General features: G+C 39.8%; 4 protein-coding genes across 9 annotated transcripts; 2 read left to right on the top strand and 2 right to left on the bottom strand.

Moving 5' to 3' along the window:
* Window positions 1-2,972: 2,972 nt before the first annotated feature.
* LOC131691739 (protein angel homolog 2) lies at window positions 2,973-5,217 on the bottom strand. 5 transcript variants are annotated; one of them, XM_058978362.1, is made up of 5 exons: window positions 5,060-5,205; window positions 4,890-4,991; window positions 4,180-4,756; window positions 3,693-4,127; window positions 2,973-3,635 (listed from the first exon to the last, which is right to left on the bottom strand). In XM_058978362.1, the coding sequence occupies exons 3-5, from the start codon at window positions 4,750-4,752 to the stop codon at window positions 3,258-3,260; spliced, it is 1,386 nt and encodes a 461-aa protein (XP_058834345.1). In that variant the 5' UTR covers window positions 4,753-4,756; window positions 4,890-4,991; window positions 5,060-5,205; the 3' UTR covers window positions 2,973-3,257. The 5 variants fall into 5 exon arrangements, with proteins under 5 accessions (XP_058834345.1, XP_058834344.1, XP_058834346.1 ...); XM_058978361.1 differs by having other exon boundaries at window positions 4,879-4,991; XM_058978363.1 differs by lacking the exon at window positions 4,890-4,991 and having other exon boundaries at window positions 5,084-5,217.
* Window positions 5,218-14,249: 9,032 nt separating this feature from the next.
* Window positions 14,250-16,221, top strand: LOC131691801 (zinc finger protein 780A-like). Its single transcript, XM_058978452.1, has 2 exons — window positions 14,250-14,502; window positions 14,559-16,221. Exons 1-2 carry the CDS (start codon window positions 14,374-14,376, stop codon window positions 16,050-16,052), a joined length of 1,623 nt encoding a protein of 540 aa, XP_058834435.1. The 5' UTR covers window positions 14,250-14,373; the 3' UTR covers window positions 16,053-16,221.
* A 306-nt stretch (window positions 16,222-16,527) lies between these two features.
* On the bottom strand, window positions 16,528-18,690 carry LOC131691539 (actin-related protein 5-like). The gene is made up of 2 exons (XM_058978041.1): window positions 18,597-18,690; window positions 16,528-18,524 (listed from the first exon to the last, which is right to left on the bottom strand). Exon 2 carries the CDS (start codon window positions 18,516-18,518, stop codon window positions 16,569-16,571), a length of 1,950 nt encoding a protein of 649 aa, XP_058834024.1. The 5' UTR covers window positions 18,519-18,524; window positions 18,597-18,690; the 3' UTR covers window positions 16,528-16,568.
* Window positions 18,691-21,932: 3,242 nt separating this feature from the next.
* Window positions 21,933-23,860, top strand: LOC131690314 (zinc finger X-chromosomal protein-like). 2 transcript variants are annotated; one of them, XM_058976004.1, is made up of 3 exons: window positions 21,933-22,036; window positions 22,109-22,400; window positions 22,534-22,670. In XM_058976004.1, the coding sequence occupies exons 1-3, from the start codon at window positions 22,005-22,007 to the stop codon at window positions 22,546-22,548; spliced, it is 339 nt and encodes a 112-aa protein (XP_058831987.1). In that variant the 5' UTR covers window positions 21,933-22,004; the 3' UTR covers window positions 22,549-22,670. The 2 variants fall into 2 exon arrangements, with proteins under 2 accessions (XP_058831987.1, XP_058831986.1); XM_058976003.1 differs by having other exon boundaries at window positions 22,109-23,860.
* The last annotated feature ends 168 nt before the right edge of the window (window positions 23,861-24,028 follow it).

The following is a 24,028-nucleotide window of genomic DNA, read 5'->3' on the forward strand; positions in this document are numbered from 1 at the left end:
TGGCCAATATGGTGTAGAGAGATTCAGGTGGACCCCATAACTAATACAAAAATTTCGAAATTCAATGGCTCTGAATTGAGGACCATTGTCCGATGTAATTGATCTTGGAATCCCGAATGCGCTGAACATTTTCAAAAGAGCTCCTATAACACGCTGAGTAGTAGCAGGTTTCATTGATTCAATTTGTATAAATCGGGTAGTGTAGCAAACTACAACTAGCAGTGACATTTCACCGGGGAGACCCTCTTTAAAATCTATAGCCAAATCTTGCCAAGGCTCTGTTGGTATACGACGCGTCATAGGATTAGGTTTGTCTGGCAGTGCAGTCATTTTGCACGGTTTACAATTTCGAACTACCATATCAACTTTTTTGTCCATCGCTGGAAACCAGACTTTTGCTCTGAGTTGTGCTTTGATCGAGTTGCATCCTTGATGTCCCACATGAGCTAATTGGACCACTCTTTCTCTCAGTTGATTGGGCACTATGATTCGATCTCCTCGTAAAATTAATTCCCCGTACATTGTTAAACTGTCTTTAATTGTAGCTGTTTTAAATTCATCCGAAACCGCATCCCAATTTCCTGAGTACATTGCATCCTTAACAGTCTGTAGTTCATCGTCCAATAATGTTGCTTTTTCTATCTCGTCAATTGAGATAGCTGTTGGTTTTATTGCTTCAGAAAGCCATGCGATTAGATCTGGCTCTGCGCATGATGGATGTGTACTTTGAGATAATCTTGAGAGTGAATCAGCTAGGTTCTGACTTCCAGGTTCGTACTTAACAGTGAAGTCGAAGCTTTGCAAACGCAGAATCCAACGTTCGATTCTTGCAGAAGGTTTTGATTGAACTCTATTAAATAGGTATTCTAGCGGTTTGCAATCCGTCACTAGTGTGAAATGTAGACCATATAAAAACACGTATAACTTTTCCATAGCCCAAATAATGGCGAGACACTCTTTTTCTGTCTGGCAGTATTTTTTCTCGTGATCAGCTAAGCTTTTGGAGATACATGAAATTGTTCGTGAAATGCCGTCTTTAATCTGGATTAATATTGCCCCTAATCCAAAGGGACTGGCATCGGTTACTAAAAGCGTCTCATCTTTGGGATCAAAGTATCCAAGGGATTCAACTTTGCCTAAGGTGTGTTTAATTGCATTTAATTCTCCGGTGTGTTGTTCGTTCCATACGAATGGGCAGTCTTTAATAAGCAATGTCCTCATTTGGAATGTCATAGTCGCCAGGTTTGGAATGAACTTCCCGACAAAATTGATCAATCCTAGGAGCGATCTTAATTCCGATACCGACGTTGGAGGTTGAAGATCTAAAATAGCTTTAATCTTTGCATCAGTCGGGCGAATTCCTTTCCTCGATATGTGGTGTCCCAAAAATTCAGCAGCTTCCACTCCGAACAACGATTTTTGCTTGTTAATTTTCATGTTTACCTCCTCAATTCGTCGCATCACTTCTTCTAAGACCCGGTCGTGTTCTTCTTCACTGGCTCCGTATACCAACAAATCGTCCATGTATACTACTAAACCTTTGATACCGCGAAAAACGTTTTCCATTTCACGCTGGAATAACTCTGGCGCTGATTTTATCCCAAACATAAGTCTGCAGAACCGATAAACTTCGCTCCTTGCGACAAAAGTTGTAATTTCTCTGCAATTAGGATGTAGCTCGAAATGGTAATAGGCTGCTTCGATATCAATCTTCGACAGTTTCGCGACCTAAAATATTAAAGTGTTATACACGTTGCTGCCTCGAAATAAATATATACGTACCTTGGTAATTGCAACCATAGCATTATCGATATTCGGCATCGGATAATTTTCCCGCTTCACAGCCTTGTTCGCGGACTACTTTTATTCATCAGTTTGTACATTTAATACGGATAACGTTCTGGTGGCTTTGTGTCTTTGTAAAGATGATGAGGGGACGACCCTGAACGCAGTTCTGCCGCAACAAGATTTTTTAATTTATTCCAAAAAACTTAACTTCCGCAAAAAAATCTGCAGGCAATAACTCGCCCGGCAAACACTATACTTTTTCAACCGGTTCGCAGATCAATGAGCTATATATCTTTGGACACGGTAATATTCAGAAATTTTTTAATTTTTTTTATTACTCTATTGCTCGTGTCAATATTAAAATTTTTAAGCGGTAGGGTAGATGAGCCCTTATTCATCTCATTAGTCGGGATATCACACTCTTTCGCGGATAACTCGGCTTTCAGTGATTGGAATGCTCTTAAATCGGTATCAACATCTTTGCTTCGTTCCTAAGAAGCAGTACAATAAAAAATCTCGCCTGGAAAATGTAAAATACTCCCGTTTGAGCAAAGCAAAAAGTCGAGTACAATGCACCCTTAATTCGTCCTACCATTTGAGCCAATGCGCTGAATAGAGAGCAGATACTGCTCTAACTAATGTGTTCAAATGGGTAGGATGAATAGATGTGCTAAGATGAATTAGGGCACAGTAACCCTATAACTAAAAATGATGAAACTTTAGAATAATATTCAACACGTAGAAGCGCTAATGGGAGTATGAAGACAAAATGGTACTTATGAAATCAAAATATAACATTTGAAAATGTATCTCCAAAACTCAACGTAGGGGTTATGTATTTTTTACATAGGATGTGTATGCAGTTCGAAATAAATCGGTTACGTAGTTTTTGAATGGCAGTTAACACCGCAAATCGTGTTTTTTTCCTGAAACGTTCCACAAAAAGCTTCGTCACCGAGTCACTTGTCGATATTTTTTTTGCATAGAAAAACTACAGAATGTTATTGAAATTATGCAGTATAATGTACAAAAGCTTCGGTTAATTCGCTCCCCCAGATTTCTAAAAAAAAACCTGTTTTATTACGCTGAAACCCTTACTCCCTTCTACCACCCCCCCCCCCCCCCCCAACAAAAAAAAACAAATTTGTGACAATGTGATACATGGGGGAAGAAGAGGCAATGCGTGATAACTAACTAGAATAACTAGCGAATATTCCTTTTTTGGTTTTAGTTTGTATTTCAATATAACACAACAATAAAACAAACTGCACCGACATTCTAAGAGGTTAAAATCTCGTCACATACCAAGCATCGAAGCCCCGTCCAAAAAGTTTCTTATACCATACATTGTTTCTGTAGTGAACAAGACGTTTTCGTCCCAAAAATTTTGAAACATTTCAAATTGATCCCGAAGCTAGGTCAGTGACCGAGTATTTTGTTAGAACATTTAGGCACAAAACAACAAATCATTACAGTTTCAAATCAACTTCTGCTCTCAGTAAAAATTGTCCAGCCAGCGAAAAATGGTCTGATCCAAAATACATATTCGGTATGGTGTGAATTTCTTTAGCCTGTTGCACCGTCGGTAAAGAATACGTTGCCACCAGTTTAAGGTTACTCTCTGCAAGCCTATTTTCGCCAATGTTGAAAAACTTTGTGTAAAACAAGTAGTCCACGGTGATCCATTTGCCCTGGAAGGTAGACGCTTCCTGGTAGTCTTTCCTTATGTTATGCTTATATACGGAACAGAATCGAAAGCAATGTCTCAGAGTTCCTCGACTGAAGTTCTCACTTGATTTCTGATGAAGCTCCGGGCTCAGCGTATATGCACTGCTAGAATTATGCAACTGCAAAAAAGTTACGTAATTTCGACAATTTATTCATAGGTAACAGCTGACACCAACCCTGGTACGTGGTTTACTCTCCTCGTTTACTCGTTCGAGCAAGCACTCATGCCGACAATCGTCGGTGATTCCAAGGTTGGAGGGAAGCAACACTTTTCCACACAAAGGTTTAGAGTCGCTCGGTTCGAGTGTATTAGCGGCAAGGTTTTCGTACTGTAAGAACCCTGTTGTCAAAAGTACGTAGGGAGCTGAGTAGGGCTCGAGATTTAAATCCCCACACACGATTGTCGGAAGGTACTTCGGTGTTCCGTTGGCGTAATGACCTGAATATGCCAACCGATCCAACTCTGCCAGCAAAACCTGAATCTGTGCCAGTCGGATATCCTGCCGCCGCGGATTATAGAGAAGATGTGTTGTGGCCACAATCAATCGTTGATTGGGATTAGATTTCAGTCCAAACTTTGCAATGATTGCCACATTCTCACGGTCTAAACGCTGTAATGAAAATTGTCACCAAACACTGAAACTTACAACAGAAAATTATTACCTTTACGTTTGGTTGATTGTACTCTACATCTTGGTGATCGATTAAATTAAATAAATCTTTGCGGTAGTAAATCGCGCAACCATCCGCTTTGTCACCGGTACGTTTCTTATAAATAATGTTATAGTTACAATTATTTAACCCACAACTAAACTGTTCTCGGTGATCCTCTTGCAGCTCTTGTAAGCAGAGGATATCGGGCCTGATAAGATTGATTTCTGCTATGAGCCTGTCGTATCTGTGAGGCCACGATAAAGCCACACGATCATGCAAGTCGTACAGGTTTGCATGTAACTCTAGCAAATCTTGAGCCAGAATGTTATAGCTCATAAGCGTAAATTTCACGTCATTCGGGCAGCATCGAACCGACGAAGAGACAGTTTGCCAATTTCTACATGTTTCTGACATGGTTTTCTGTCTGGTATAACGTTGAATGATTCTATCGGCAGTTTGTACACCAGATTTTGACTTCTTCACAGAGCGGGACATTTGTTTTAAACCTCTGCTTCCACCGCCCAAAGGGACCAGGATGGATTCTAGTAGATGCAGGCAGATTGAGTGTCTGATCAGTTTCATCAAACTACAAAAAAACGAAAACATTAGACACCAGCGATGTACTCCGCATCATTTTTGTTTAAATTTGCGCGAGAGTGAACTGGCTCTAAATTATTTATAAAATTTGAGGTCGATTTCTTCACCTACGTTTAACGCACCGTTAAGACTGGTATAAACGTCCCAGGTATAAACGTAAGACGGGAGTGAAGAAATCTGCCCTGAATACAAAGCAGCAAATTTTTGAACAACTTAAAATAACACTGAAAGACCAAGGTAATTTTATGTAAGAACTCCGGCAATATGAAAAAATAAATTTTGATATTCGTACTCAACTGCAATTATTCTATATAACCTTTGCCTGAAAAATAATTCTTTTTCGAAACAGATGAGATATAAATTACAATGTTATAGATAACCACACAAGCACAGCATTCTTATAAACAATGGATTTATGAAGGAGTAGAGGCAGAGATGCCAGATTTGAAGATTTGTCTTCATTTTGAAGACTTAAAATACACGCAGAAAAAAAATTAATAAAAATGAACAAATTTTGGTTTTAAATAACAATTTTCCCGTTTGATATAGTGACAAACAAGATTCAAGTTTGATTCAATCAATACTGTTGGTTGAAATTACCAACTAATTCATTTGTTGGCTTTTCAGTAGTTTCAACAAATATTTCGTTTGAAACAACAAAATCATGTTAAGTTTAACCGAACAAACAAGTTTGAAGGAACAAAAACAAATCTTTTGTATCAACCAAAGGAGAGAACAACTCAAATTTAGTTGAAATTAAACAAAGATTCTGTTGGTTTTTAACAAAGGGATCAGTTAGATCTAACAAATTTTATTTTGATTCAACAATGTTTCTATTTAAAATGTAAACAGAAGTATTTGTTGAACTAAACCAAATACATGCTTTTGAAAAACGCCCATTTCAGTTTGAAACAGTCATTCGCCACGTTTTAGATTCAACAAAACGTTTTGTTGATTAAAAAGGCCTGATTCTTCTGCGTGTAGGTTTGTTCAAGTACACGGAAGATACTCCGGAGTAAACAGGAGCAAAAACTCTGTGCTCCTTTTTACTCCGGTTTGCTACCACCCACTGAAACGTCCAAAAAATTGTTTCAAAATCGTTCAACACGGGTCCAACGATGGGCGTTTGTTGAACGGTTATTTGGACGTTGTCCAAATTGGTCCAACGAATGTCCTTCATTGGACGATTTTGAAACCAACCGTTCTTAGATGGCACCCAGTTCCGGAACCGGTTCGGATTTCTTAATCCCACCCAGTGAGCAAATTTTCTGGCAGAGACCGCTCTGCTAGATTTCTGTAACTCTTGGTTTGGCAGCGCTGTCAGATTTCTGCGCGTATCCTGTCGGGTTAGTTGCAATGAGGTTGATACTAAGGTGTGGCAATGCTATTGCTCTCTCGCTCGATCTCTGTAAAGCACGTGGACAGCAGATATATGGAAAATATATGGAGTTGAACTTTATTACGTAATAAAGTTACAGAAATTGAGCGAGAGAGCAATACAGCATTGCCACACCTTTGTATCCAGTACATTGGGTTAGTTGAGCTAGGGCGAACTAGGTTTCGCTCGCGTTTTCTGGCAAATTTTTACAAGAACCGAGCAAAACCCTGGCATAACTCGGACATAAACTGTGCAAAGATCCTGGCAATTCCTACCTGGTAGAATTTAGCACGAATCAAGCAAAACATCTGACAAAGATGTGGCAGGAAGCGTGCAGAGATCTTGGCCGTACATTTCTGACTGGATTCTGGATAAAAGTGAGCAGCATCGGTTGGTTTAACCGCTTCTGTCAGAAACGGTTGTTGCATTTGAGCGAATTCGTTGCCAGAATTTTCGCACAAATCGCGCAAAGTGCTCGCAGAAACTCTGCCAGCATTAATTTCGCTTTGCTCAACTTTTGCTGTCTGCTTGCCACGCTGACCGGGCACCCTCTAAGAACGGTTGGTTTCAAAATCGTCCAATGAAGGACGTTCGTTGGACCAATTTGGACAACGTCCAAATAACCGTTCAACAAACGTCCATCGTTGGACCCGTGTTAAACGATTTTGAAACAATTTTTTGGACGTCTCAGTGGGGAGTCATTATAGATTCTAAATCAAATGCAACAACCGATTCTGACTCAGAATCGGTTGTTGCATTTGATTTGGAATCCATACTGACTCCATTCAGGATTCCGAACCAAATTCCGAATGGTTTGACCGGGTATAGTTGGAATCGGCTGTGTCACTGGATCCGGAATACGAATAGGAACCAGCCAGAATTCCGACTGAACTTTACTGGGTGATTTTTTGAAGCGGCCTGTCCCAGTTAAACTCATTCCGGAACCGGTTCGGATTTCTGAATGGAGTCATTATGGATTCCAAATCAAATGCAACAACCGATTCCGACTCAGAATCGGTTGTTGCATTTGATTTGGAATCCATACTGACTCCATTCAGGATTCCGAATCAAATTCCGAATGGTTTGACCGGGATACACCCCTCTAAGAACTAAGGTTGGTTTCAAAATCGTCCAATAGACTTATCCAGCTGCGTTGGTATTGTGCCGTTTTGACGTTTAAATTGGGAGGAAAACAAATCATTTGCACTGCAAATTGGGAGGAAAACAAACCGCTTGTGGGCTTAAGGGGAGGGCGGTAGTATAAAAATGCGAGAACTCAGTGTGCGTATTTTAAACGTCAGATATCTCAATGAAGGATGCTCGTTGGACCACTTTGGACAACGTCCAAATAACTGTTCAACAAATGTCCATCGTTGGACCCGTGTTGAACGATTTTGAAACAATTTTTTGGACGTCTCAGTGGGACGCTGCGTTACCCCGGTCAAACCATTCGGAATCTTGAATGGAGTCAGTATGGATTCCAAATCAAACAACCGGTTCTGAAACCGATTGAGTCGGAATCGGTTGTTGCATTTGATTTGGAATCCATACTGACTCCATTCAGAAATCCAAACCGGTTTCGGATTGAGCTTAACTGGAACATAGCGGTACTTTCCGAGCAACTGCTCAATCGGCATGACATTTGAAGCGCTCTTTATAAACTTTTCTACGGCTCATGTACGTACACGTCGCATGACACAAATACTACATCACTTGCTGGTGGAAAATAATAAACAAAGACTGCAAAAGCAAATGGATTTGTTTCCAACCAAGAAACTGCATTAGCGTTCGTGAGACTAACCAAATACAAATTAAATACGCCAAGGTCCCATACAAAAGGGGCATCATTTTTTGGCTCATCGAAGAAACCAATAGGGCCCCTTACACGAGGCGCTAGTAATGTCATTACTGAGCAGTAATGTCACTTTTAATGATCGTGTAAGGTGAGTAATGACGGAATTCCCATACAATTCTAGTAATGACACTACTTAGTAATGACACTTTTATTGCGCGTGTAAGGGCCCCTAATTATGCTACCCAATTCCTATGATTTGTCTTGACAGCTTAGAGATGTCAGAAAACAATTAAACTGGCAACGCCAGCTGATCAAAGCATGCTGGTGGTCTTGTTTTATTTTCATTTTGTTGTCAAATGTGAAAGTTTTTTATTGCAGATTCATAAAATGAAACGCAATTCAGATAATCCCGTTAAACTAGAGTTTTTACTCAAATATGGACGTCAGTTCATTGATTCTGCAGCTAACATAGAAGAAAAGTGTGAACAGGTGCGTTCATTAGACTGGATAGTTTTACCGGACATATTTTTAAAATCATCCCCTTTGTCATTCTTCGACAGCCAATACAGCGTTGGGAAACCTCGAACGTTGAACGTTGGCGGAACATCATTGGCGGTGGCATCCATCCTCACGACAGAAACATCCTCGTCTTTTAGTTTAGTAACCAGTTCTTCATAGATCGGCGTTAGCTTCTTGCAACAGCCGCACCATAGTGCATAGAATTAGGTAATACTTTCATGGAAATATTTAAGAGATGGCACTGCTTCAGTGATGGCTATGGTGAATTTAAATGTATGGGAAAGATATTAAAACTTGGGATTTTGGAGAAACTATAATATTGTGGTTGTAAAATGAATACACATTTAATGCAGAAAAAATATGGGAACAGTTTGTAGAAGTTTATTTAGATACTTACTTGAAAATTTTCATATAAAATCTAAAAAAACTGTTTGCGTCCATACATTTTACTCATTGGTTTCCACCAAGAAAAGTTGAAACTCTTTCTCTCACAACTCTCTGTTTCACTCGTTTTGACAGCAGATTCCCTGCTCATCGCATTCGGAATGTTCTCTTTTAGAATTTAAGCGCAAATGTAACAACCGATTCGAAAACCGATTCATTCAGGATGCCCACTGAGACGTCCAAAAAATTGTTTCAAAATCGTTCAACACGGGCCAACGATGGACGTTTGTTGAACGGTTATTTGGACGTTGTCCAAATTGGCCCAATGAACGTCCTTCATTGGACAATTTTGAAACCAACCGTTCTTAGAGGGTGGGTTGTTACCTTCGGTTGGAATTCCATCATAAATCAGCCCATATTCCAAATCTCATTACGAATGTAATTTACTGGGATGAGGATATTTTATGGTACGGACATCTATGTGTCGTCATAAAGAAGCTCTAGTTTCATGTATATAGACTTTTCTACGGCTCATGTACGTACACGTCACATGACACAAATACTACATCACAAGCTGGTGGAAAATAATAAACAAAGACGGCAAAAGTAAATGGGATTGTTTTCAACCAGGAAACTTCATTAGTGTTCGTGAGACCGGTAGCAAAGAACTCAATTGCCGCAAGATGTTTAAAATATGGAAAAGCGCACCCTAGCATATAACGTAAGCAGAAACGACATAAACTATTCAATTCCATTAACCCATTATATCCTAGCGTATGAAATTTCATACGCAGAACTATCCATCGTTTTACGCGTATTTACTACAGAATTCTGGCATCTAACTGCTTTATTATTGCACTAATGGGATCATTGCACCTCATATTTCATTGTGAAACAAGACAACTGTCATTTTTTATAATTTGGTTTACATTTTTGAACCATGTATAGTTGGGGCAAATGGCGGCTGAAAAGTAAGCAATATATTTAATTGAATTTTATTGTTGGAATACGTGCTAATAATTCCATTATGTGACAAAACGTTCCTACAGGTGTAAAAGAAGTGTTGTCTATCAGAAAATCCGAAGAAATATGTCAAACAACTTAAAATTTGTTGTTTTTATTTAAGCGTACGAATTTTTTTGCACGAGATATTTTCATTCTCAAAACCATTTTAAGCGGTGATTTTATTTTTCCCATAATCCTTGATACAATTTTTGGTGGAATTGAAGATATCACTGCATTTGGATCACTTTTTGAAACCCCTGGGTTATAATGGGTTAAAGTGTCAACGCCGTTGTTGATAACAACATTGTCAAAAATTTTACCGACAGGTATTTTTACCGGTGCTGATTTGCCGTACGGTTCCAGGCTGTCTTCCTCCAGCGCGGTAGCAAAAGCTTGCAGATTTTCAACTCAATAAGGATAATTGCAAAAGATAATTAGTGCTTAACGTTACCAGCTTGTAAAAGCCATATCAAATCAATCATAGAACAGCATAGAAGTATTATGCAGCAGGATAATCGCTTTTAATAAGAACAAAATAGCGTTCAACATGCAGCTCCAATCACAGGCTTTTTTTCAGTGCTCCATTTCAGGTTTCGCGATGGGAGATATCTACTAAGTTAAATAAACAATGATTTGATACTTACGAGAACTCATCTTTTATGACGAACTTTTGATGTTTGCTATCATGAGCCAACGCCAGCGGTTTATCGCCAACATATACGGCCCTATTCTGCGCGGCGAGTGAGGTGACTCGCGGCGAGTCACTTGAGTCGCGCGATTCTGACAGACGAATGCAGTGAGAAAAGTCACTTCGGATGAACACCGATGAACTCTCACCTAATTCTCACAGTCGCAACTGAGTGAGCTTAGTCGATGCGCCGTGACTTTTCGAGTCGATACCTTTGGTTCAAGTGACAGAAGTGCGAGATCGAATAAAAATTTTAATATTTTACCTTTTCTGGTGTTTTTTTGGTTGAGGTAGCGTAGATAAGGTCAAAAGACCCATCATGTTGAGTTTTACTTACAAGATCGGTTTTTGTAGACCCGTATGATTTTTTAGTTCTTGCGATGATGACGGTTTTCTAGAATGTGGAACCATTCGTCATCAGTTCGAAGGATATGTTGCGAGGCGATAGTCGGACAACTTTTTTTTAGATAACAGATTTTGATATTTCATGTAGGTATTTTTAAAACGTTTTGCAATTAAATAACTCTGAAATTTCAAATATTCTTTCAGTGGAGTAAATGAGAAGTTGCAGAGAATTCCAAATATTACCAAAAATATCGGTGATGTTGACAAATGTCTCTAAAGAAAACAAAAAGGGAAAACAATTATCGGATCGATCTCGATATTACAGATGTACATTTCCCTTGTGTAAGACTGTGAAACAACAGCAGGAGCCGAATCGTACTAGTTATCGATATAAGTACCGTGTGAATCAGAATAATTTGGCTCAATTTACACGTTCTTCACATTATTCGAGGATTTGCAGCCCCATTCTCTATTATTATGTATTATGTTATGCTTTTTCGAACGATTGAGATTTTCCTTCTTAGTGACGACATGAAAATCATATGAGGGTACCATTGGATCGAACTAAATTGTTTCGAAAAACCAATTCGTCTTAATGCCGAATAGGGCTGTTGGTATAAGGACTCAAAAAATTCTTGAATATTTTGTAGAAAATGATTACTTCTGAGGCTCCTGAGGAATAAACGTCAGCATGCTGTAAAATATTGGATACTTTCCGATACGTCTGGTTATGCCGGACAAGTCTTAAATCCTGGCGTCTGGTCATGTTAGAGTAGTACAGTATGTCATAGCTCCCACTACCCCAATCGTTTCAATGACATTACGAACCTTCCATATATCGCTTGGACAATCTAGGGGATGACAGGGGGTACGAAAAAGTCCATTGAAAGAGTTGGTGGGGGTTCATGGAACGAACACGTGGACTCTCATTTATGTTTTTATCCTAATAGATTATTATACTCACAAAAATTTTCAAAACCAAGAAAAATCGGCAATGGATGCAAAAAATTCAGCAAACTGATGCGAGTTTGTAGTGAAAAATATTCTATTATAAAGTTATATGTTGCATGCATCTCTAGCACATGCTTGTAATCGGATTTTTTTTCTTTTAACCTTAGAAGTTAAATGACTTTGTTAGGTGACATCCAATTAATATGCATCCTTCAACAAAGCTACAAGCTAGGTTTTAAACTATGCAAAATCACTGTGGAATTTTCCATTGAATTTTGAATTTTAATATCTATCTTCCATAGATACGTGAAGAACCGATTTACTCGAATAAATCCTTTCTTGAGCATAGTTTTCTTATCTTAGAGATCCGAAATAAGCAAAAAAAATTTTTTTTATTTTGCACTGTCAGACCCCTTTAAGGACTATTTTCCTAGGACAGGATCTGCCAGCTGGCTTCTTTTCTCACCTCTTATATTTTGCTAACCCCTGTTGAAATGATATACCTTTCCCGACCAATGTTGTCAAAATATTAGTTTTGTTTCGGATGAGTTTAAAACTTTTCAGATTAAAATCTTCTATATGTGAAACAATCTTACGTTTCTGGTAAAAACAAATGTGAATTCAGGTTACAAAACTTTTATAGTATATTTATAAAATCAGTTGATGGCGACGGAGGGAGCATCCGAGCATTTATTCACAAAACTGGCATGTATGGGAAACAGGTGATCATTAAATTTAATAACCGGACGCACCTCCAAAAAGTCTCTTTGCAAAAGTTTAGCTCAATCGGACAAGATTAAAAGGTTGCTCAAGACGGCCAAAGCGCGAAATTTTTCACCCGTGAAAAAACATAAAAGGGCCGATTTAACGATTGAATTCGTATTTTTGATGCTAAATATTAATATTTACTTGGCTGATCAGCTGTTCATACACGCTCATTAAGAATAACTTAAAAGTGGGTAGCCAGCCACTCGATTTCATAAAAAGTGCACATAGTCAAAAGATGAGTTTTTGTTGTTTACTCAGTTTTGAGTTCGGGATGAAGATGCCAAATTCGAGTACTTTTTATTCAAAGGTCAAATACGGGAAATTGCCATTCCGTATGTCTAATAATACGAACAGAAAACTTCACTAACCTGAATCATTTGAATCATTTGGCGTTATGGATATGTCCATAAATCTATTTCGAGATCTTTTCTCCACCTTCCCGGTCAAATCATTCGGAATTCGCTTCGGAATCCTAAATGGAACCAGTATGGATTCCATCTCAAATGCAACAATCGATTCTGAATCCGATTGAGTCGGAATCGGTTGTTGCATTTGGGTTGGAAACCATACTGATTCCATTCAGAAATGCTAGAATCCATACCACTGAGAACTGACATACAAGTAAAGTTTTCAACTTGTGTAAGAAATAAAACTCGCTTTGAAATGACAACAGCAAGTAGCAAATTGCCACTGGCCGGCGCTTCGATCGGCCAGCAATCGCTATACGGGACTTGTGTGCAAACTTGGATACAATGGTGATTCACGCATGCGAACTTGTATGCGATGGTGATTTTCAACGTATTTTCATTTAAATGTTTACACAGGTTTTTCGGGAAAGTTTGTTCTAGCACAGAGAACAGACGTCCATCTTCAGCATTCAACTTGTGTAAAATCTCTAACGGTTTCGAAGGTAGTTGGGATATCCAAACCAGGTGCGCTACTGTCGTCATGTTTTTTGTGGCTGAGTTCGACAGAATTGACAGCGGTTATTCCTCTACCCAGTCAAACTAGTCCGGAACCGGTACGGACTTCTATCATGAATTCCAGCTCAAATGCATCAACCGATAGAGACGGAATCGGTAGTTTTCTTTGAGCAAGATTCCATACTGAATCCATTCAGGATTTCGAACCGGTTCGGGATGGATTTGACGGTTAGTTGGGATAGGTTGGTGTGGCAGCGCTAGTGTTTATCGTATATTAATTCAAATGTTTACACACGATTTTTAAATATTTTTGTTCGATCATGGATGTCTGTTCTCTGTGGTTCTAGATTATATGTCTGTTCTACTTCTACTCAAATCGAAACTCAATTTTTGACATATTGCTTGTTTCTAAAATTGAGTACTAGCAACTCAAATTTTGAGTAGTTTTGAATGACCGTGTAGGTGTTCTAAAGACCCAGTTAAGTTCAACCGGAAAATGAGCTGGAATGCTGACTGGTTTTTCATCTCGAAGGCAAATTTTTTCAGATGTCTTGACTAATTTCTGGCAGAATTCTGGGTCAAAATCAAAAAATCGACTCAGAATCCTGGTTTTAACTAGAATCGGTTGTGTCACTGGAGCCGAAATACGAATTAGAACCAGCCAGCATTCCGGTTCATTTTCCGGCTGAATTTAACTGGGGTATTTTGCTTGATAGCCGTCAGAACTCAGAAGACAACACAAAAAAGAAACACTTCTGAAAAACGTGAACAACATCCCCTAATGCTGACAGTTTGTGCAGAAAGTGTTATTTTTTCAAAAATGGTATTTCTCTGCATTCCGTAAGTTTGGATGGAATTTATCAGCTTTGAAAACGTATGCCGTTGTTGTTTGACCAACGTTGGAGATTTTTCACCAATTTTCGAAATCTACAATGATTACCATCTGCCGAAGGTGATTAATGCTTGTACCGGATTGTCGGTAGGTAAATACTGTAGTTTTTTACGATGTTATCAGATAGAACATGTTTTGAACAGATTCACCAAGGCGACGGACTGCCGAATGTGATATGCCAGACGTGTTTACAAAAATTGGTGACCGCATATGAAACTCGACGGCTTTTTATTCGTTCGAATGGCCAGCTGAGGGAGCAGCTTAGTCGTTTGAAACAATCGGAGCAGGAGATACTGATAGAACTCAGTACAACTGCCGAAAAATGCGCAGCGGTTTCAAATGAGACTGTTAACTTATTATCATCGGTGGAGAATATCCTGGAAGAGGGGCCAATTACAACTTGGGATAACGAAATAAATTTGCACATTGAGCAGTTGCAAGATGGAACCAACGAGCTGGCAGCAAATGTTGAGGACTGCTTAGATGAGCTTGTAATTGAAAAGTATGAAAACTTGGAGAAGGGCGGTTATAGTTTTCCTGTTGTCGAGCCCACTGTAGAAGATGTGGTATGTAAAAAAGAGGTGCTTGATGCAGAAACGTTTGACTACAGTACGCAGCCCATAGAAGAAAATGAACAATGCCCAGAAACAGATTTTCCACTTTTCTCAAATTACAGTGAAAGCTTGGTGGAATCTGATGACCAGGAAGAAAACAATATTGAAACAGAAACAAAGGAAATTCCTCAAGACTGTTCGGTGTGTGGCAAAACCTATCGCAATGCTCGTCTATTGCAAAGGCATATTCAATATCATAATGCTAACAAAAGCGATTGCCCAATTTGTTCTAAAAGCTTCACTCACACGAGTAATCTCAAGCGTCATCTCAAGTCGCATAAATCGCCTAAGGAGGGATTTATTTGTTCAATATGTTCACGAAAGTTTGACAAAGGAGTTCAACTGTACGACCACTTAAAGCTTCACAAACGGTCCACTGACGAGTCAAAGTCCTACACAATGCATTGTGACAGTTGCGAAATGAAAACGACCTCCTTTGCGGGTTTCGTTGCTCATATGTTGCAAGAACATGGTGTGCCAAAAGAGCTAGTGAGAGCATTCTGTTGTCACATTTGTGCTCTGCGTTTCGTTTCAAAACAGGGAATGCTTAGACATATACAGAGTGTACACGAGAATCGAAAACCCGTTCAGAAGTTTACCGCGAAAAGGTTTCTTTGTACTGAATGCGGCAAATGTTTCCAGCGAATGCGTCATTTAGAAGCGCACGCTAACTCGCACATTGGCATTAAATTGTTTGTTTGCAAGTGTGGCCTATCGTTCGCACAGCAATCGGGATTGAATATTCACATCCGCTCGAAACATGAAAATCGAAAGTGTTATGAGTGTAAAATCTGTCACAAGTCTTTTGCTCAATCTACACATTTAAAACACCACGAGCTAATCCACAGCAATCGCAAGGAGCACGAATGCACGGTCTGCCAACATCGGTTTCGAGTTAAGAGTAATCTGGTGGCCCACATGCGGATTCACCGGAGATACCCATACTGTTGTAGTGATTGTAGTCGGGAGTTTATGCAGCGTGTCAACCTGGAACAACATATGATCGATGAACACGGAGCATAATAGGTAGGTTGAATGCCAAAGATTAGGAAAAATATTTCAAGATTCTCGCAACTGTACTCTTTCTACCAAAAATTCTTATTAGTTTGACATATCCACTGAATGTTAGAACCAGTGTGGATACTTTTCTAGTGTTTTGTGCCGTTTTTAGATTATATACTTGTGTAACTGATTTTTATGTTGATCCAAAATCCGAATTTTACTGAAAGAAAGCCAGTCCATTCGCGATTCCGATATGAATGCATATTATTAACCCTTAAATGTATACTGTTGCCATTTGGCAGCATAACGAATTCTGTGATATAAATCCTTAACAACTGATATAGATCTTATGCATCCAGGAAAATGAGTACCAAAGAAAAATTAAATTCATACATTTAAGGGTTAAATAGGTTGTATACCTCTAAACACAAGAGCAAGACATCAAACACCAAAAGGCATGTGATAGATGGTTAATTTTGGAAAAGTATGTTTCATATTTGATTAAGTTTTAAGTTTCATACATTTATTTGCAAAAAATCATGTAAAAGTATCATTTAACCCGCAGCTTGCTGGTGTTTGATAGTAAAAATTACTCGCCAAATGCTCATGTAAGTGCTCCCCACCGCACTCGTCATATGTCTGCTTGGTGATCAACGACTGGTCGAAGTTATCACTCATAGCGAAACGATTCGCACCTCTCCAACCGTCCAAAACTGGATTCGACGCAAGCTTCAGATTGAACGTCGACCGAAATGGCAACATTTGCATAAGTTCTCTTGACAGCCGTTCTTTGAGTCCCCTGATATTGGCACACCCTCCGGTTAGTAGGATATTATTAACCAGCCTGGGCAAAGTTTCTTGGGGGAATAGTTTTAACACATAATCGATAGTTCCAGCGAGACCTGCTTCCTGTATTCCAACCATGCTTGGCTGGAACAGAATTTCCGGCACTCGAATCCCTTCAACTCCGAGGTGCAACTGATGAAACTCTGCAATATTGCCGGTCGCAGTCGTGGGCTCAATATAGCTACTGTCGTGTTGTTTGAGAATTTCTTCGTATTCAATAAGTTTCTCGTTCTCTGCTTCACTATCGCTATCCCCGTCGCGGCTTATCGACTTATATACGTCCCAATCTTCATCGCGCATTCCAAAGTCATCTACACCCTTCTCTTTCTTGGCCAGATGAGAAATTATTCGCATTCGCTCCTGAGCCGCTGCGGTCCGTCGTTTCGCAAGATCTTGCCTGCGTTGCTTGCGAGTCTGTTTGCGATCCAAAATATCATCCCGCTTCTTACGGGTTTCGATGACCCATTGCTGTATGGTCGTATTGACCGGTGGTTGCAATAGACGTGGTTTCTCTTCCTCCTGGGAGATTTGTGGAGCATTCATTTTTTGTGTTATTTTAGCAATGCGATCTCTCAGTGTGACAATGGTCTTTTTTAGTTCATCGATATTTTTTAGTCCAAACTCTTGCAAGGTGAAGGAAATATTTTCGTCATCTAAGTTTTCCTCCGCTGCACTCAGTCTAACTAGAAGAACCTTATCCTGGGCTAGCTTCTCTTCCCGCTTTCGTAAATTAATCTCAGCCAATCTTCGCGAAAGCTCTTTTCTTTTTTCACTTCTTTGTTCAGCTGTTAATGTGGGTGCGGAAGCTGATTGATTGAATGGAAGCTGTATCTTGATTACATTTCGATCGTAGTAGTCCAATAACGCCCAGTCCTTCAAGGATTCTATATAGTCGTAGGCAAGCGAGCAGTAATTGTGAATCATTGTTTCAGCTCGACTCAAAGTAATTGCATTCACGTGTACTGGATATTTTAATTGAAGCAACCGGTACATAAAATTAATCATATTGTACCCACCTAAATTTATTCGACGTACCTTGTCCTGTACCATACGTCCATTCAGAACTGGTATAACGTGTGTAGCATGATACCCACAGGAAATTATAAGACCATCCTGCATAACACTGTTAAAACTGAAACTGAATAAACTATCCACCCCGTACGCTAGTCCCGGAATACCATAACACTCAAACATCAGTTCAGCCATCAGCCCCCGGCTATAGTTGGGGTTAGCAAGACATTCAGTCAATAACACGGGGTGTGGTACGCTTCCTTCTGAATTGATGCCTAATTTACTGAACAGGTAATCGAAAATCTGCTCTTGTACGTGAAAATGGGTAACCACATTACGGTCAAATTGGGTTCGTAGCTGAAACCGCACCGCCTCGATGTTAGTGATGTCATTCCCGATCTGGACGGTTGGAACAGCGAGTTCGGCATCCTTTTTGCTGCGATCCTTCCGTGGTTTAGCCAATACATTTTTAAAAGTCAGCGAAGGTGCGTCTTTGGAGGCCCAACCGGCACGACACTGATAGGACCCATTATCGATTACTATTGCTACATGTGATGCGACTTCTGGGTCCGGGTAGACGCATACAATGTCCGGTTTCACCTTTACATCCTCTATATCGAAAAGACTCATTTTTCACTGAAAAACGTTGTTTTGTTGGAAATATTTTTTTATCATTGACCTAAATACATTATTTTTTTATTTATGTACCTTATGTATTTGCCTGTATTTGCCACTAACCAAAAGTTTCCTTAGCCTGATTCAGGGATGCCAGGTGATATTTTGAAAAATCTGTGCGCGGCCCGTTTAAAAATCTGTGTCTATCTGTGTTACGGAAAACGTACAAACTTGCCCAGTAAAGTTCAGCCGGAAATTGACTGGAATTCTGGCTGGTTCCCGGTCAAACCATTCGGAATTTGATTCGGAATCCTGAATGGAGTCAGTATGGATTCCAAATCAAATCCAACAACCGATTTTGAGTCGGAATCGGTTGTTGCATTTGATTTCCCTCTAAGAACGGTTAGTTTCAAAATCGTCCAATGAAGGACGTTCGTTGGAAAACGTCCACATAACCGTTCAACAAACATCCATCGTTGGACCCGTGTTGAACGATTTTGAAACAATTTTTTGGACGTCTCAGTGGGTAGTTTAACTGGGTTCCAGTTCGTATTCCGGTTCCAGTGACACAACCGATTCTAACTAGAATCGGTCATGTCGCTGGAGCCGGAATACGAACTGGAACCAACTAGAATTCCGGTTTATTTCCGGCTGAGCTTAACTGGGAGGCTGAAAACAAGATCCCACCCACTGAGACGTCCAAAAAAGTGTTTCAAAATCGTTCAACACGGGTCCAACGATGGACGTTGAACGGTTATTTGGACGTTTTCCAAATTGGTCCAACGAACGTCCTTCATTGGACGATTTTGAAACCAACCGTTCTTAGAGGGCAGTGAGCAATTTTTCTGGCAGAGACCGCTCTGCTAGATTTCTGTAAGTCTTGATTTGGCAGCCCTGTCAGATTTCTACGCGTATCCTGTCGGGTTAGTTGAGCTAGGGCGAACTCGGTTTCGCTCGCGTTTTCTGACAAATTTTGGCAGGAACCGAGCAAAACCCTGGCATAACTCGGACATAAACTGTGCAAAGATCGTGGCAATTCCTACCTGGTAGAATTTAGCATGAATCGAGCAAAACATCTGACAAAGATGTGGCATGAAGCGTGCAGAGATCTTGGCCGTACATTTCTGGCTGGATTCTGGATAAAAGTGAGCAGCATCGGTTGGTTTAACCGCTTCTGTCAGTAACGGTTGTTGCATTTGAGCGAATTTGTTGCCAGAATTCTCGCACAAATCGCGCAAAATGCTCGCGGAAACTGCCAGCATCAATTTCGCTTTGCTCAACTTTGGCTAACTTTCTGCTTGCCATGGTGGTCTTGGCAACACCGTTTCCCAATTTTATAAAAAAAATGTCTTCATTTCTCGTCAACGGACAGGATTCTGAATCGGTTATTGATTTTGAGCCAGAATTCTGACAGAAATCAGACAGACATCCGAATAAATTTGTCTTCAAAATGAAAAACTCGTCTTCACAACATTTCAAATGTCTTCAAATTGAAGACAAAATTTGATTTAATCTTCAAATCTGGCATCTCTGCTCAGTTTCGCTTCAAGCAAAAACGAAATTAGGCAATCCTGCCCTCTAAGAACCCACTGAGACGTCCAAAAAATTGTTTCAAAATCGTTCAACACGGTTATTTGGACGTTGTCCAAATTGGTCCAACGAACGTCCTTCATTGGACGATTTTGAAACCAACCGTTCTTAGAGGGCGGCTACGAAACGTCACTTTGAACCAGTGTGAGCCAGAATGAGAAAGCATGTGGGCAATATGTGAATCAGAATGAGAGCGTATGTTAGCAAAGTTAGAAACGAAGAATGAAAAAGGAAAAAGAAAACATCTATCCGCATGCACACTTAAAATCCATTACCTACCAGTAGGTAATTTTAATTTGCTGTCCTTATTTCACTGCCGGAAAACAAGCGAGAGGGAATGATTTTTTTACTCAAAATTAATGGGATGAAATTTAGTCGGCTTTGGGGAATATCTCATTATTTTTGGGTAAATTTGGACTCCCTCTTTTTCGTTTTTTGTTGGAGGAAGTAGGATGCACAGATTTAAAATTACCTACTGCTAGGTAATGGAAGTTTTCTGTGTGTCTTGTCCCAGAGGCAATTTATTACGATTTTCGATTGATTGACACCGGTGTAGTGGATTGCACTGGTTTTGCACTTTCTAGCAGAAGTGTCAATGGAACATACCCAGTTTTCTGCACTTCTGCTAGAAAGTGCAAAAACAGTGCAGTTTCAGTGCACTCCACTACACCGGTGTCAATCAATCGAAAACCCCCCTACCCACCCTCTAAGAACGGTTGGTTTCAGAATCGTCCAATGAAGGACGTTCGTTGGACCAATTTGGACAACGTCCAAAAAACCGTTCAACGAACGTCCATCGTTGGACCCGTGTTGAACGATTTTGAAACATATTTTTGGACGTCTCAGTGGGCAGTTGAACTCATTTCGGAACCGGTTCGGATTTTTTAATGGAGTCTTTATGGATTCCAAATCAAATGCAACAACCGATTCCGACTCAGAATCGGTTGTTGCATTTGATTGGGAATCCATACTGACTCCATTCAGGGTTCCGAATCAAAATCAAATGGCTTGATTGGGTATTAGAGGCGTTTCTGATCAGCTGATTAATTCTTTACTTCTTCTGACGTTACTCTGACCCGGTCAAACCATTCGGAATTTGATTCGGAATCCTGAATGGAGTCATTATGGATTCCAAATCAAATGCAACAACCGATTCTGAGTCGGTATCGGTTGTTGTATTTGATTTGGAATCCTTAATGACTCCATTCAGAAATCCGAACCGGTTCCGGAATGAGTATCTGGGGAGGGGTGCGACGTCCAACAATATCGTTGATTCGATCCAACATCAAACGAATCGAACTAACGAAAGATGTTTGTCGGACGAGTTTTTCTGTTCGCAGGAGTACTCGACAAACATATGATTACGGCCTAAAAGCCAACTGTCAAAATCCACTTTGAATGGAAATTCCGGACAAACCGTTACACGCCAATCACAGATGTTGGTAGTTAATGAAAGAGAAAAGTTTTATCTTTCATAAACTGTTGTGAACTGTGTTCGACTAGTAACGGTTTCTCTAGAATTTCCATTCAAAGTGGATTTTGACAGTTGGCTTTTAGGCCGTAATCATATGTTTGTCGAGTTGTTGACAGAACCCACCGCTGAATTGTCAAACAAACGTCGTGGTGGATAACAGTTAAAAATACCCAGTTAAGCTCAGTCGGAAATGAACCGGAATTCCGGCTGGCTCCAGTTCGTATTCCGGCACCAGTGACACAACCGATTCTAGTTGGAATCGGTTGTGTCACTGGAGCCGGAATACAAACTGGAACCAGCCAGAATTCCAATTCAGTTCCGGCTGAACTTTACTGGGTAATTTACTTTTGTTTTCAAAAATCACGCTTGAGTTTGAGTTGATGTGTCAAGCCTCTAGCACCAGCAGCCAATCTGCCTGTATAGTTTAAAAAATTGCGATGATTGTAACTGGAAATGAAATTCTTGACTGGTAAGTTTAGTGTTGCTTTGATATTAATCTTATAAAAGTAAGTAGGAATAATATATGTAAACTATTCAACAGTGTAATCGAGCAACCCGAATCGTACTGTCGGTTCTGCTACTTGGACAGGGATCTAAAGCCCATTTTCCCCTCCAGCGGAGAGCCTAACCATCGAATCATTGATTTGCTTCGAAATTTGGTCAATATCACGCTCACCGTAAAGCAGGATTTTCCTTCGGCAATCTGCCACCAATGTCTGGTGAAATTGGAGGAGTTTTATGCCTTTCAACAGAAATGTCAAATCATCAGCGAGAAAATTAGAGAACGAAGGCTTCAATATGAAGAAAAAACACTGCCTGTCGTTAAAAATGAGGTAATTTATTCCGATTTTGAGAATAATTTCCAAAACCTGCATTCAAACCAACTGGTTGTAAAAGAAGAACTAGATATAGATGATGAGAATATAAAATTTCAAAATGAGGAAAAAGCACTGTTTATCGTTGTAGATGAAACTCCTGTAACTAACTTCGAACAACAGTATTTCAGTCAAACAGAAGAACAAGTTATTGAAGATGACCATTCTATTAACTGCGACAGCACCAATCCTGGAAAAAATAAGAAACTAGCTGATCGACAATTCTTAAAGGCCAAGAGACAAAAGAAAAACGGCACGGCTGGAAAACGTAAATGCGAAAACCGGGACTACCGTTGCAAAATTTGTGATAAGTTCTTCACCGACAAAGAGAGTATAAATTTTCACATGAAGAACCACATTGATACGGCGAATTTACGTTGTTGCAATTGCTCAAAAACCTGCAAGTCAGTACATGGATTGATACAACACGCTATCAAAAGCTACATATTGAAGTCATTCCCTTGCCAGTATTGCGACATACATTTTTCAACTAAAAAGAAACTATTTACTCACGAATTCGATTGTGGCAAAAACGCTTCCGGTAATGAGCCTCCAACTGATTTAGATATTCCGAAAACCGTGAAATGTGTTCATTGTCCTTTAAAAAGTTTTGATAGCGTGCATAGCCTGCAGGCTCATATGCAAAGGCACGAATCAAAATTCAACTGCCAAAAATGTAGTGTGGATTTGCCTTCGGCTGTGCTTCTGAAAAACCATTACGATCGATACCATTCGCAAGGCGCAAAGTTGATAGCTTCCACTGTTACCTGCGAACCATGTCAACGAACATTTATAGATGCCAGCGCCTTTCGAAGCCATCATACCAGATTCCATGAGGATCAACAAGATCCAATATCTCGCAAACTACACCAAGATAAACCCTATGAGTGTGATCATTGCCGGAAGCGGTTCTGGTCAATCAATACAATTCGCTATCACATACTTGTTCATCGGCAGTATCGAGATTGTGATTTTTGCTGCGAGAGTTTTCGCTCGAAAAAGGATCTGCGCAATCACAAGTTGGTCGCCCACCCAGTGGCTTGTGAGTTCTGCTCTCAATCATTTTTCTCTGAAAAGGCTCGCCGATCTCACTCTAACAAGGTTCACGGAATGCTGCACGTTAGACAGCTGGCTGCTGATGGTAGTACTAATAAAGTTACCTATACCTGGCGCAGGGTTTCATATAAATGTGCAAAGTGTGAGCTGGAGTACAATAAGTTTCAAATGTTGAAGGATCATTATAGTAAGATGCATATCGGGTCAAAATTGGCTATCAAATGTAACTACTGCAGTAGAATCAGTACATCAAGAATTGGATACGTGGGGCATTTGATCGGAAACTGCGGAAAAACACCAAAGAAGATGAGATAATCCTTTTTAAAAATGTATTTTTTATAAATAAAATTTGGTTCACTATATTTTTTTACATTTATGAATGGCTAAATTCTCAATTTTTTTGCATTTATGAATTAGGTTGACTAAAAATGTAATTTTCCTCTTTCTTTTATGGGCAGCTAGGGATGGGACAGTGTTTCGTCTTCATGCGGAATTTATGAATTGGAATGAGTATTTGAAAACTGAATTAT

The sequence above is a fragment of the Topomyia yanbarensis genome, chromosome 3, assembly GCF_030247195.1.
Source record: "Topomyia yanbarensis strain Yona2022 chromosome 3, ASM3024719v1, whole genome shotgun sequence".
In the NCBI taxonomy this organism is placed as follows: domain Eukaryota; kingdom Metazoa; phylum Arthropoda; class Insecta; order Diptera; family Culicidae; genus Topomyia; species Topomyia yanbarensis.

Excerpts from the sequence above, each read along its gene's own strand:
- LOC131691739 (XM_058978363.1), bottom strand. The coding sequence starts at position 4,752 with ATGAAACTGATCAGACACTCAATCTGCCTGCATCTACTAGAATCCATC. Across the intron at positions 4,128-4,179 it reads ACAATCAACCAAACGTAAAG|CGTTTAGACCGTGAGAATGT; the intron begins GTAATAATTTTC and ends TTTTCATTACAG. Across the intron at positions 3,636-3,692 it reads AGAGTAAACCACGTACCAGG|TTGCATAATTCTAGCAGTGC; the intron begins GTTGGTGTCAGC and ends ACTTTTTTGCAG.
- LOC131691801 (XM_058978452.1), top strand. The coding sequence starts at position 14,374 with ATGGAATTTATCAGCTTTGAAAACGTATGCCGTTGTTGTTTGACCAAC. Across the intron at positions 14,503-14,558 it reads ATGCTTGTACCGGATTGTCG|ATTCACCAAGGCGACGGACT; the intron begins GTAGGTAAATAC and ends TGTTTTGAACAG.
- LOC131691539 (XM_058978041.1), bottom strand. The coding sequence starts at position 18,518 with ATGAGTCTTTTCGATATAGAGGATGTAAAGGTGAAACCGGACATTGTA.
- LOC131690314 (XM_058976003.1), top strand. The coding sequence starts at position 22,005 with ATGATTGTAACTGGAAATGAAATTCTTGACTG. Across the intron at positions 22,037-22,108 it reads GGAAATGAAATTCTTGACTG|TGTAATCGAGCAACCCGAAT; the intron begins GTAAGTTTAGTG and ends ACTATTCAACAG.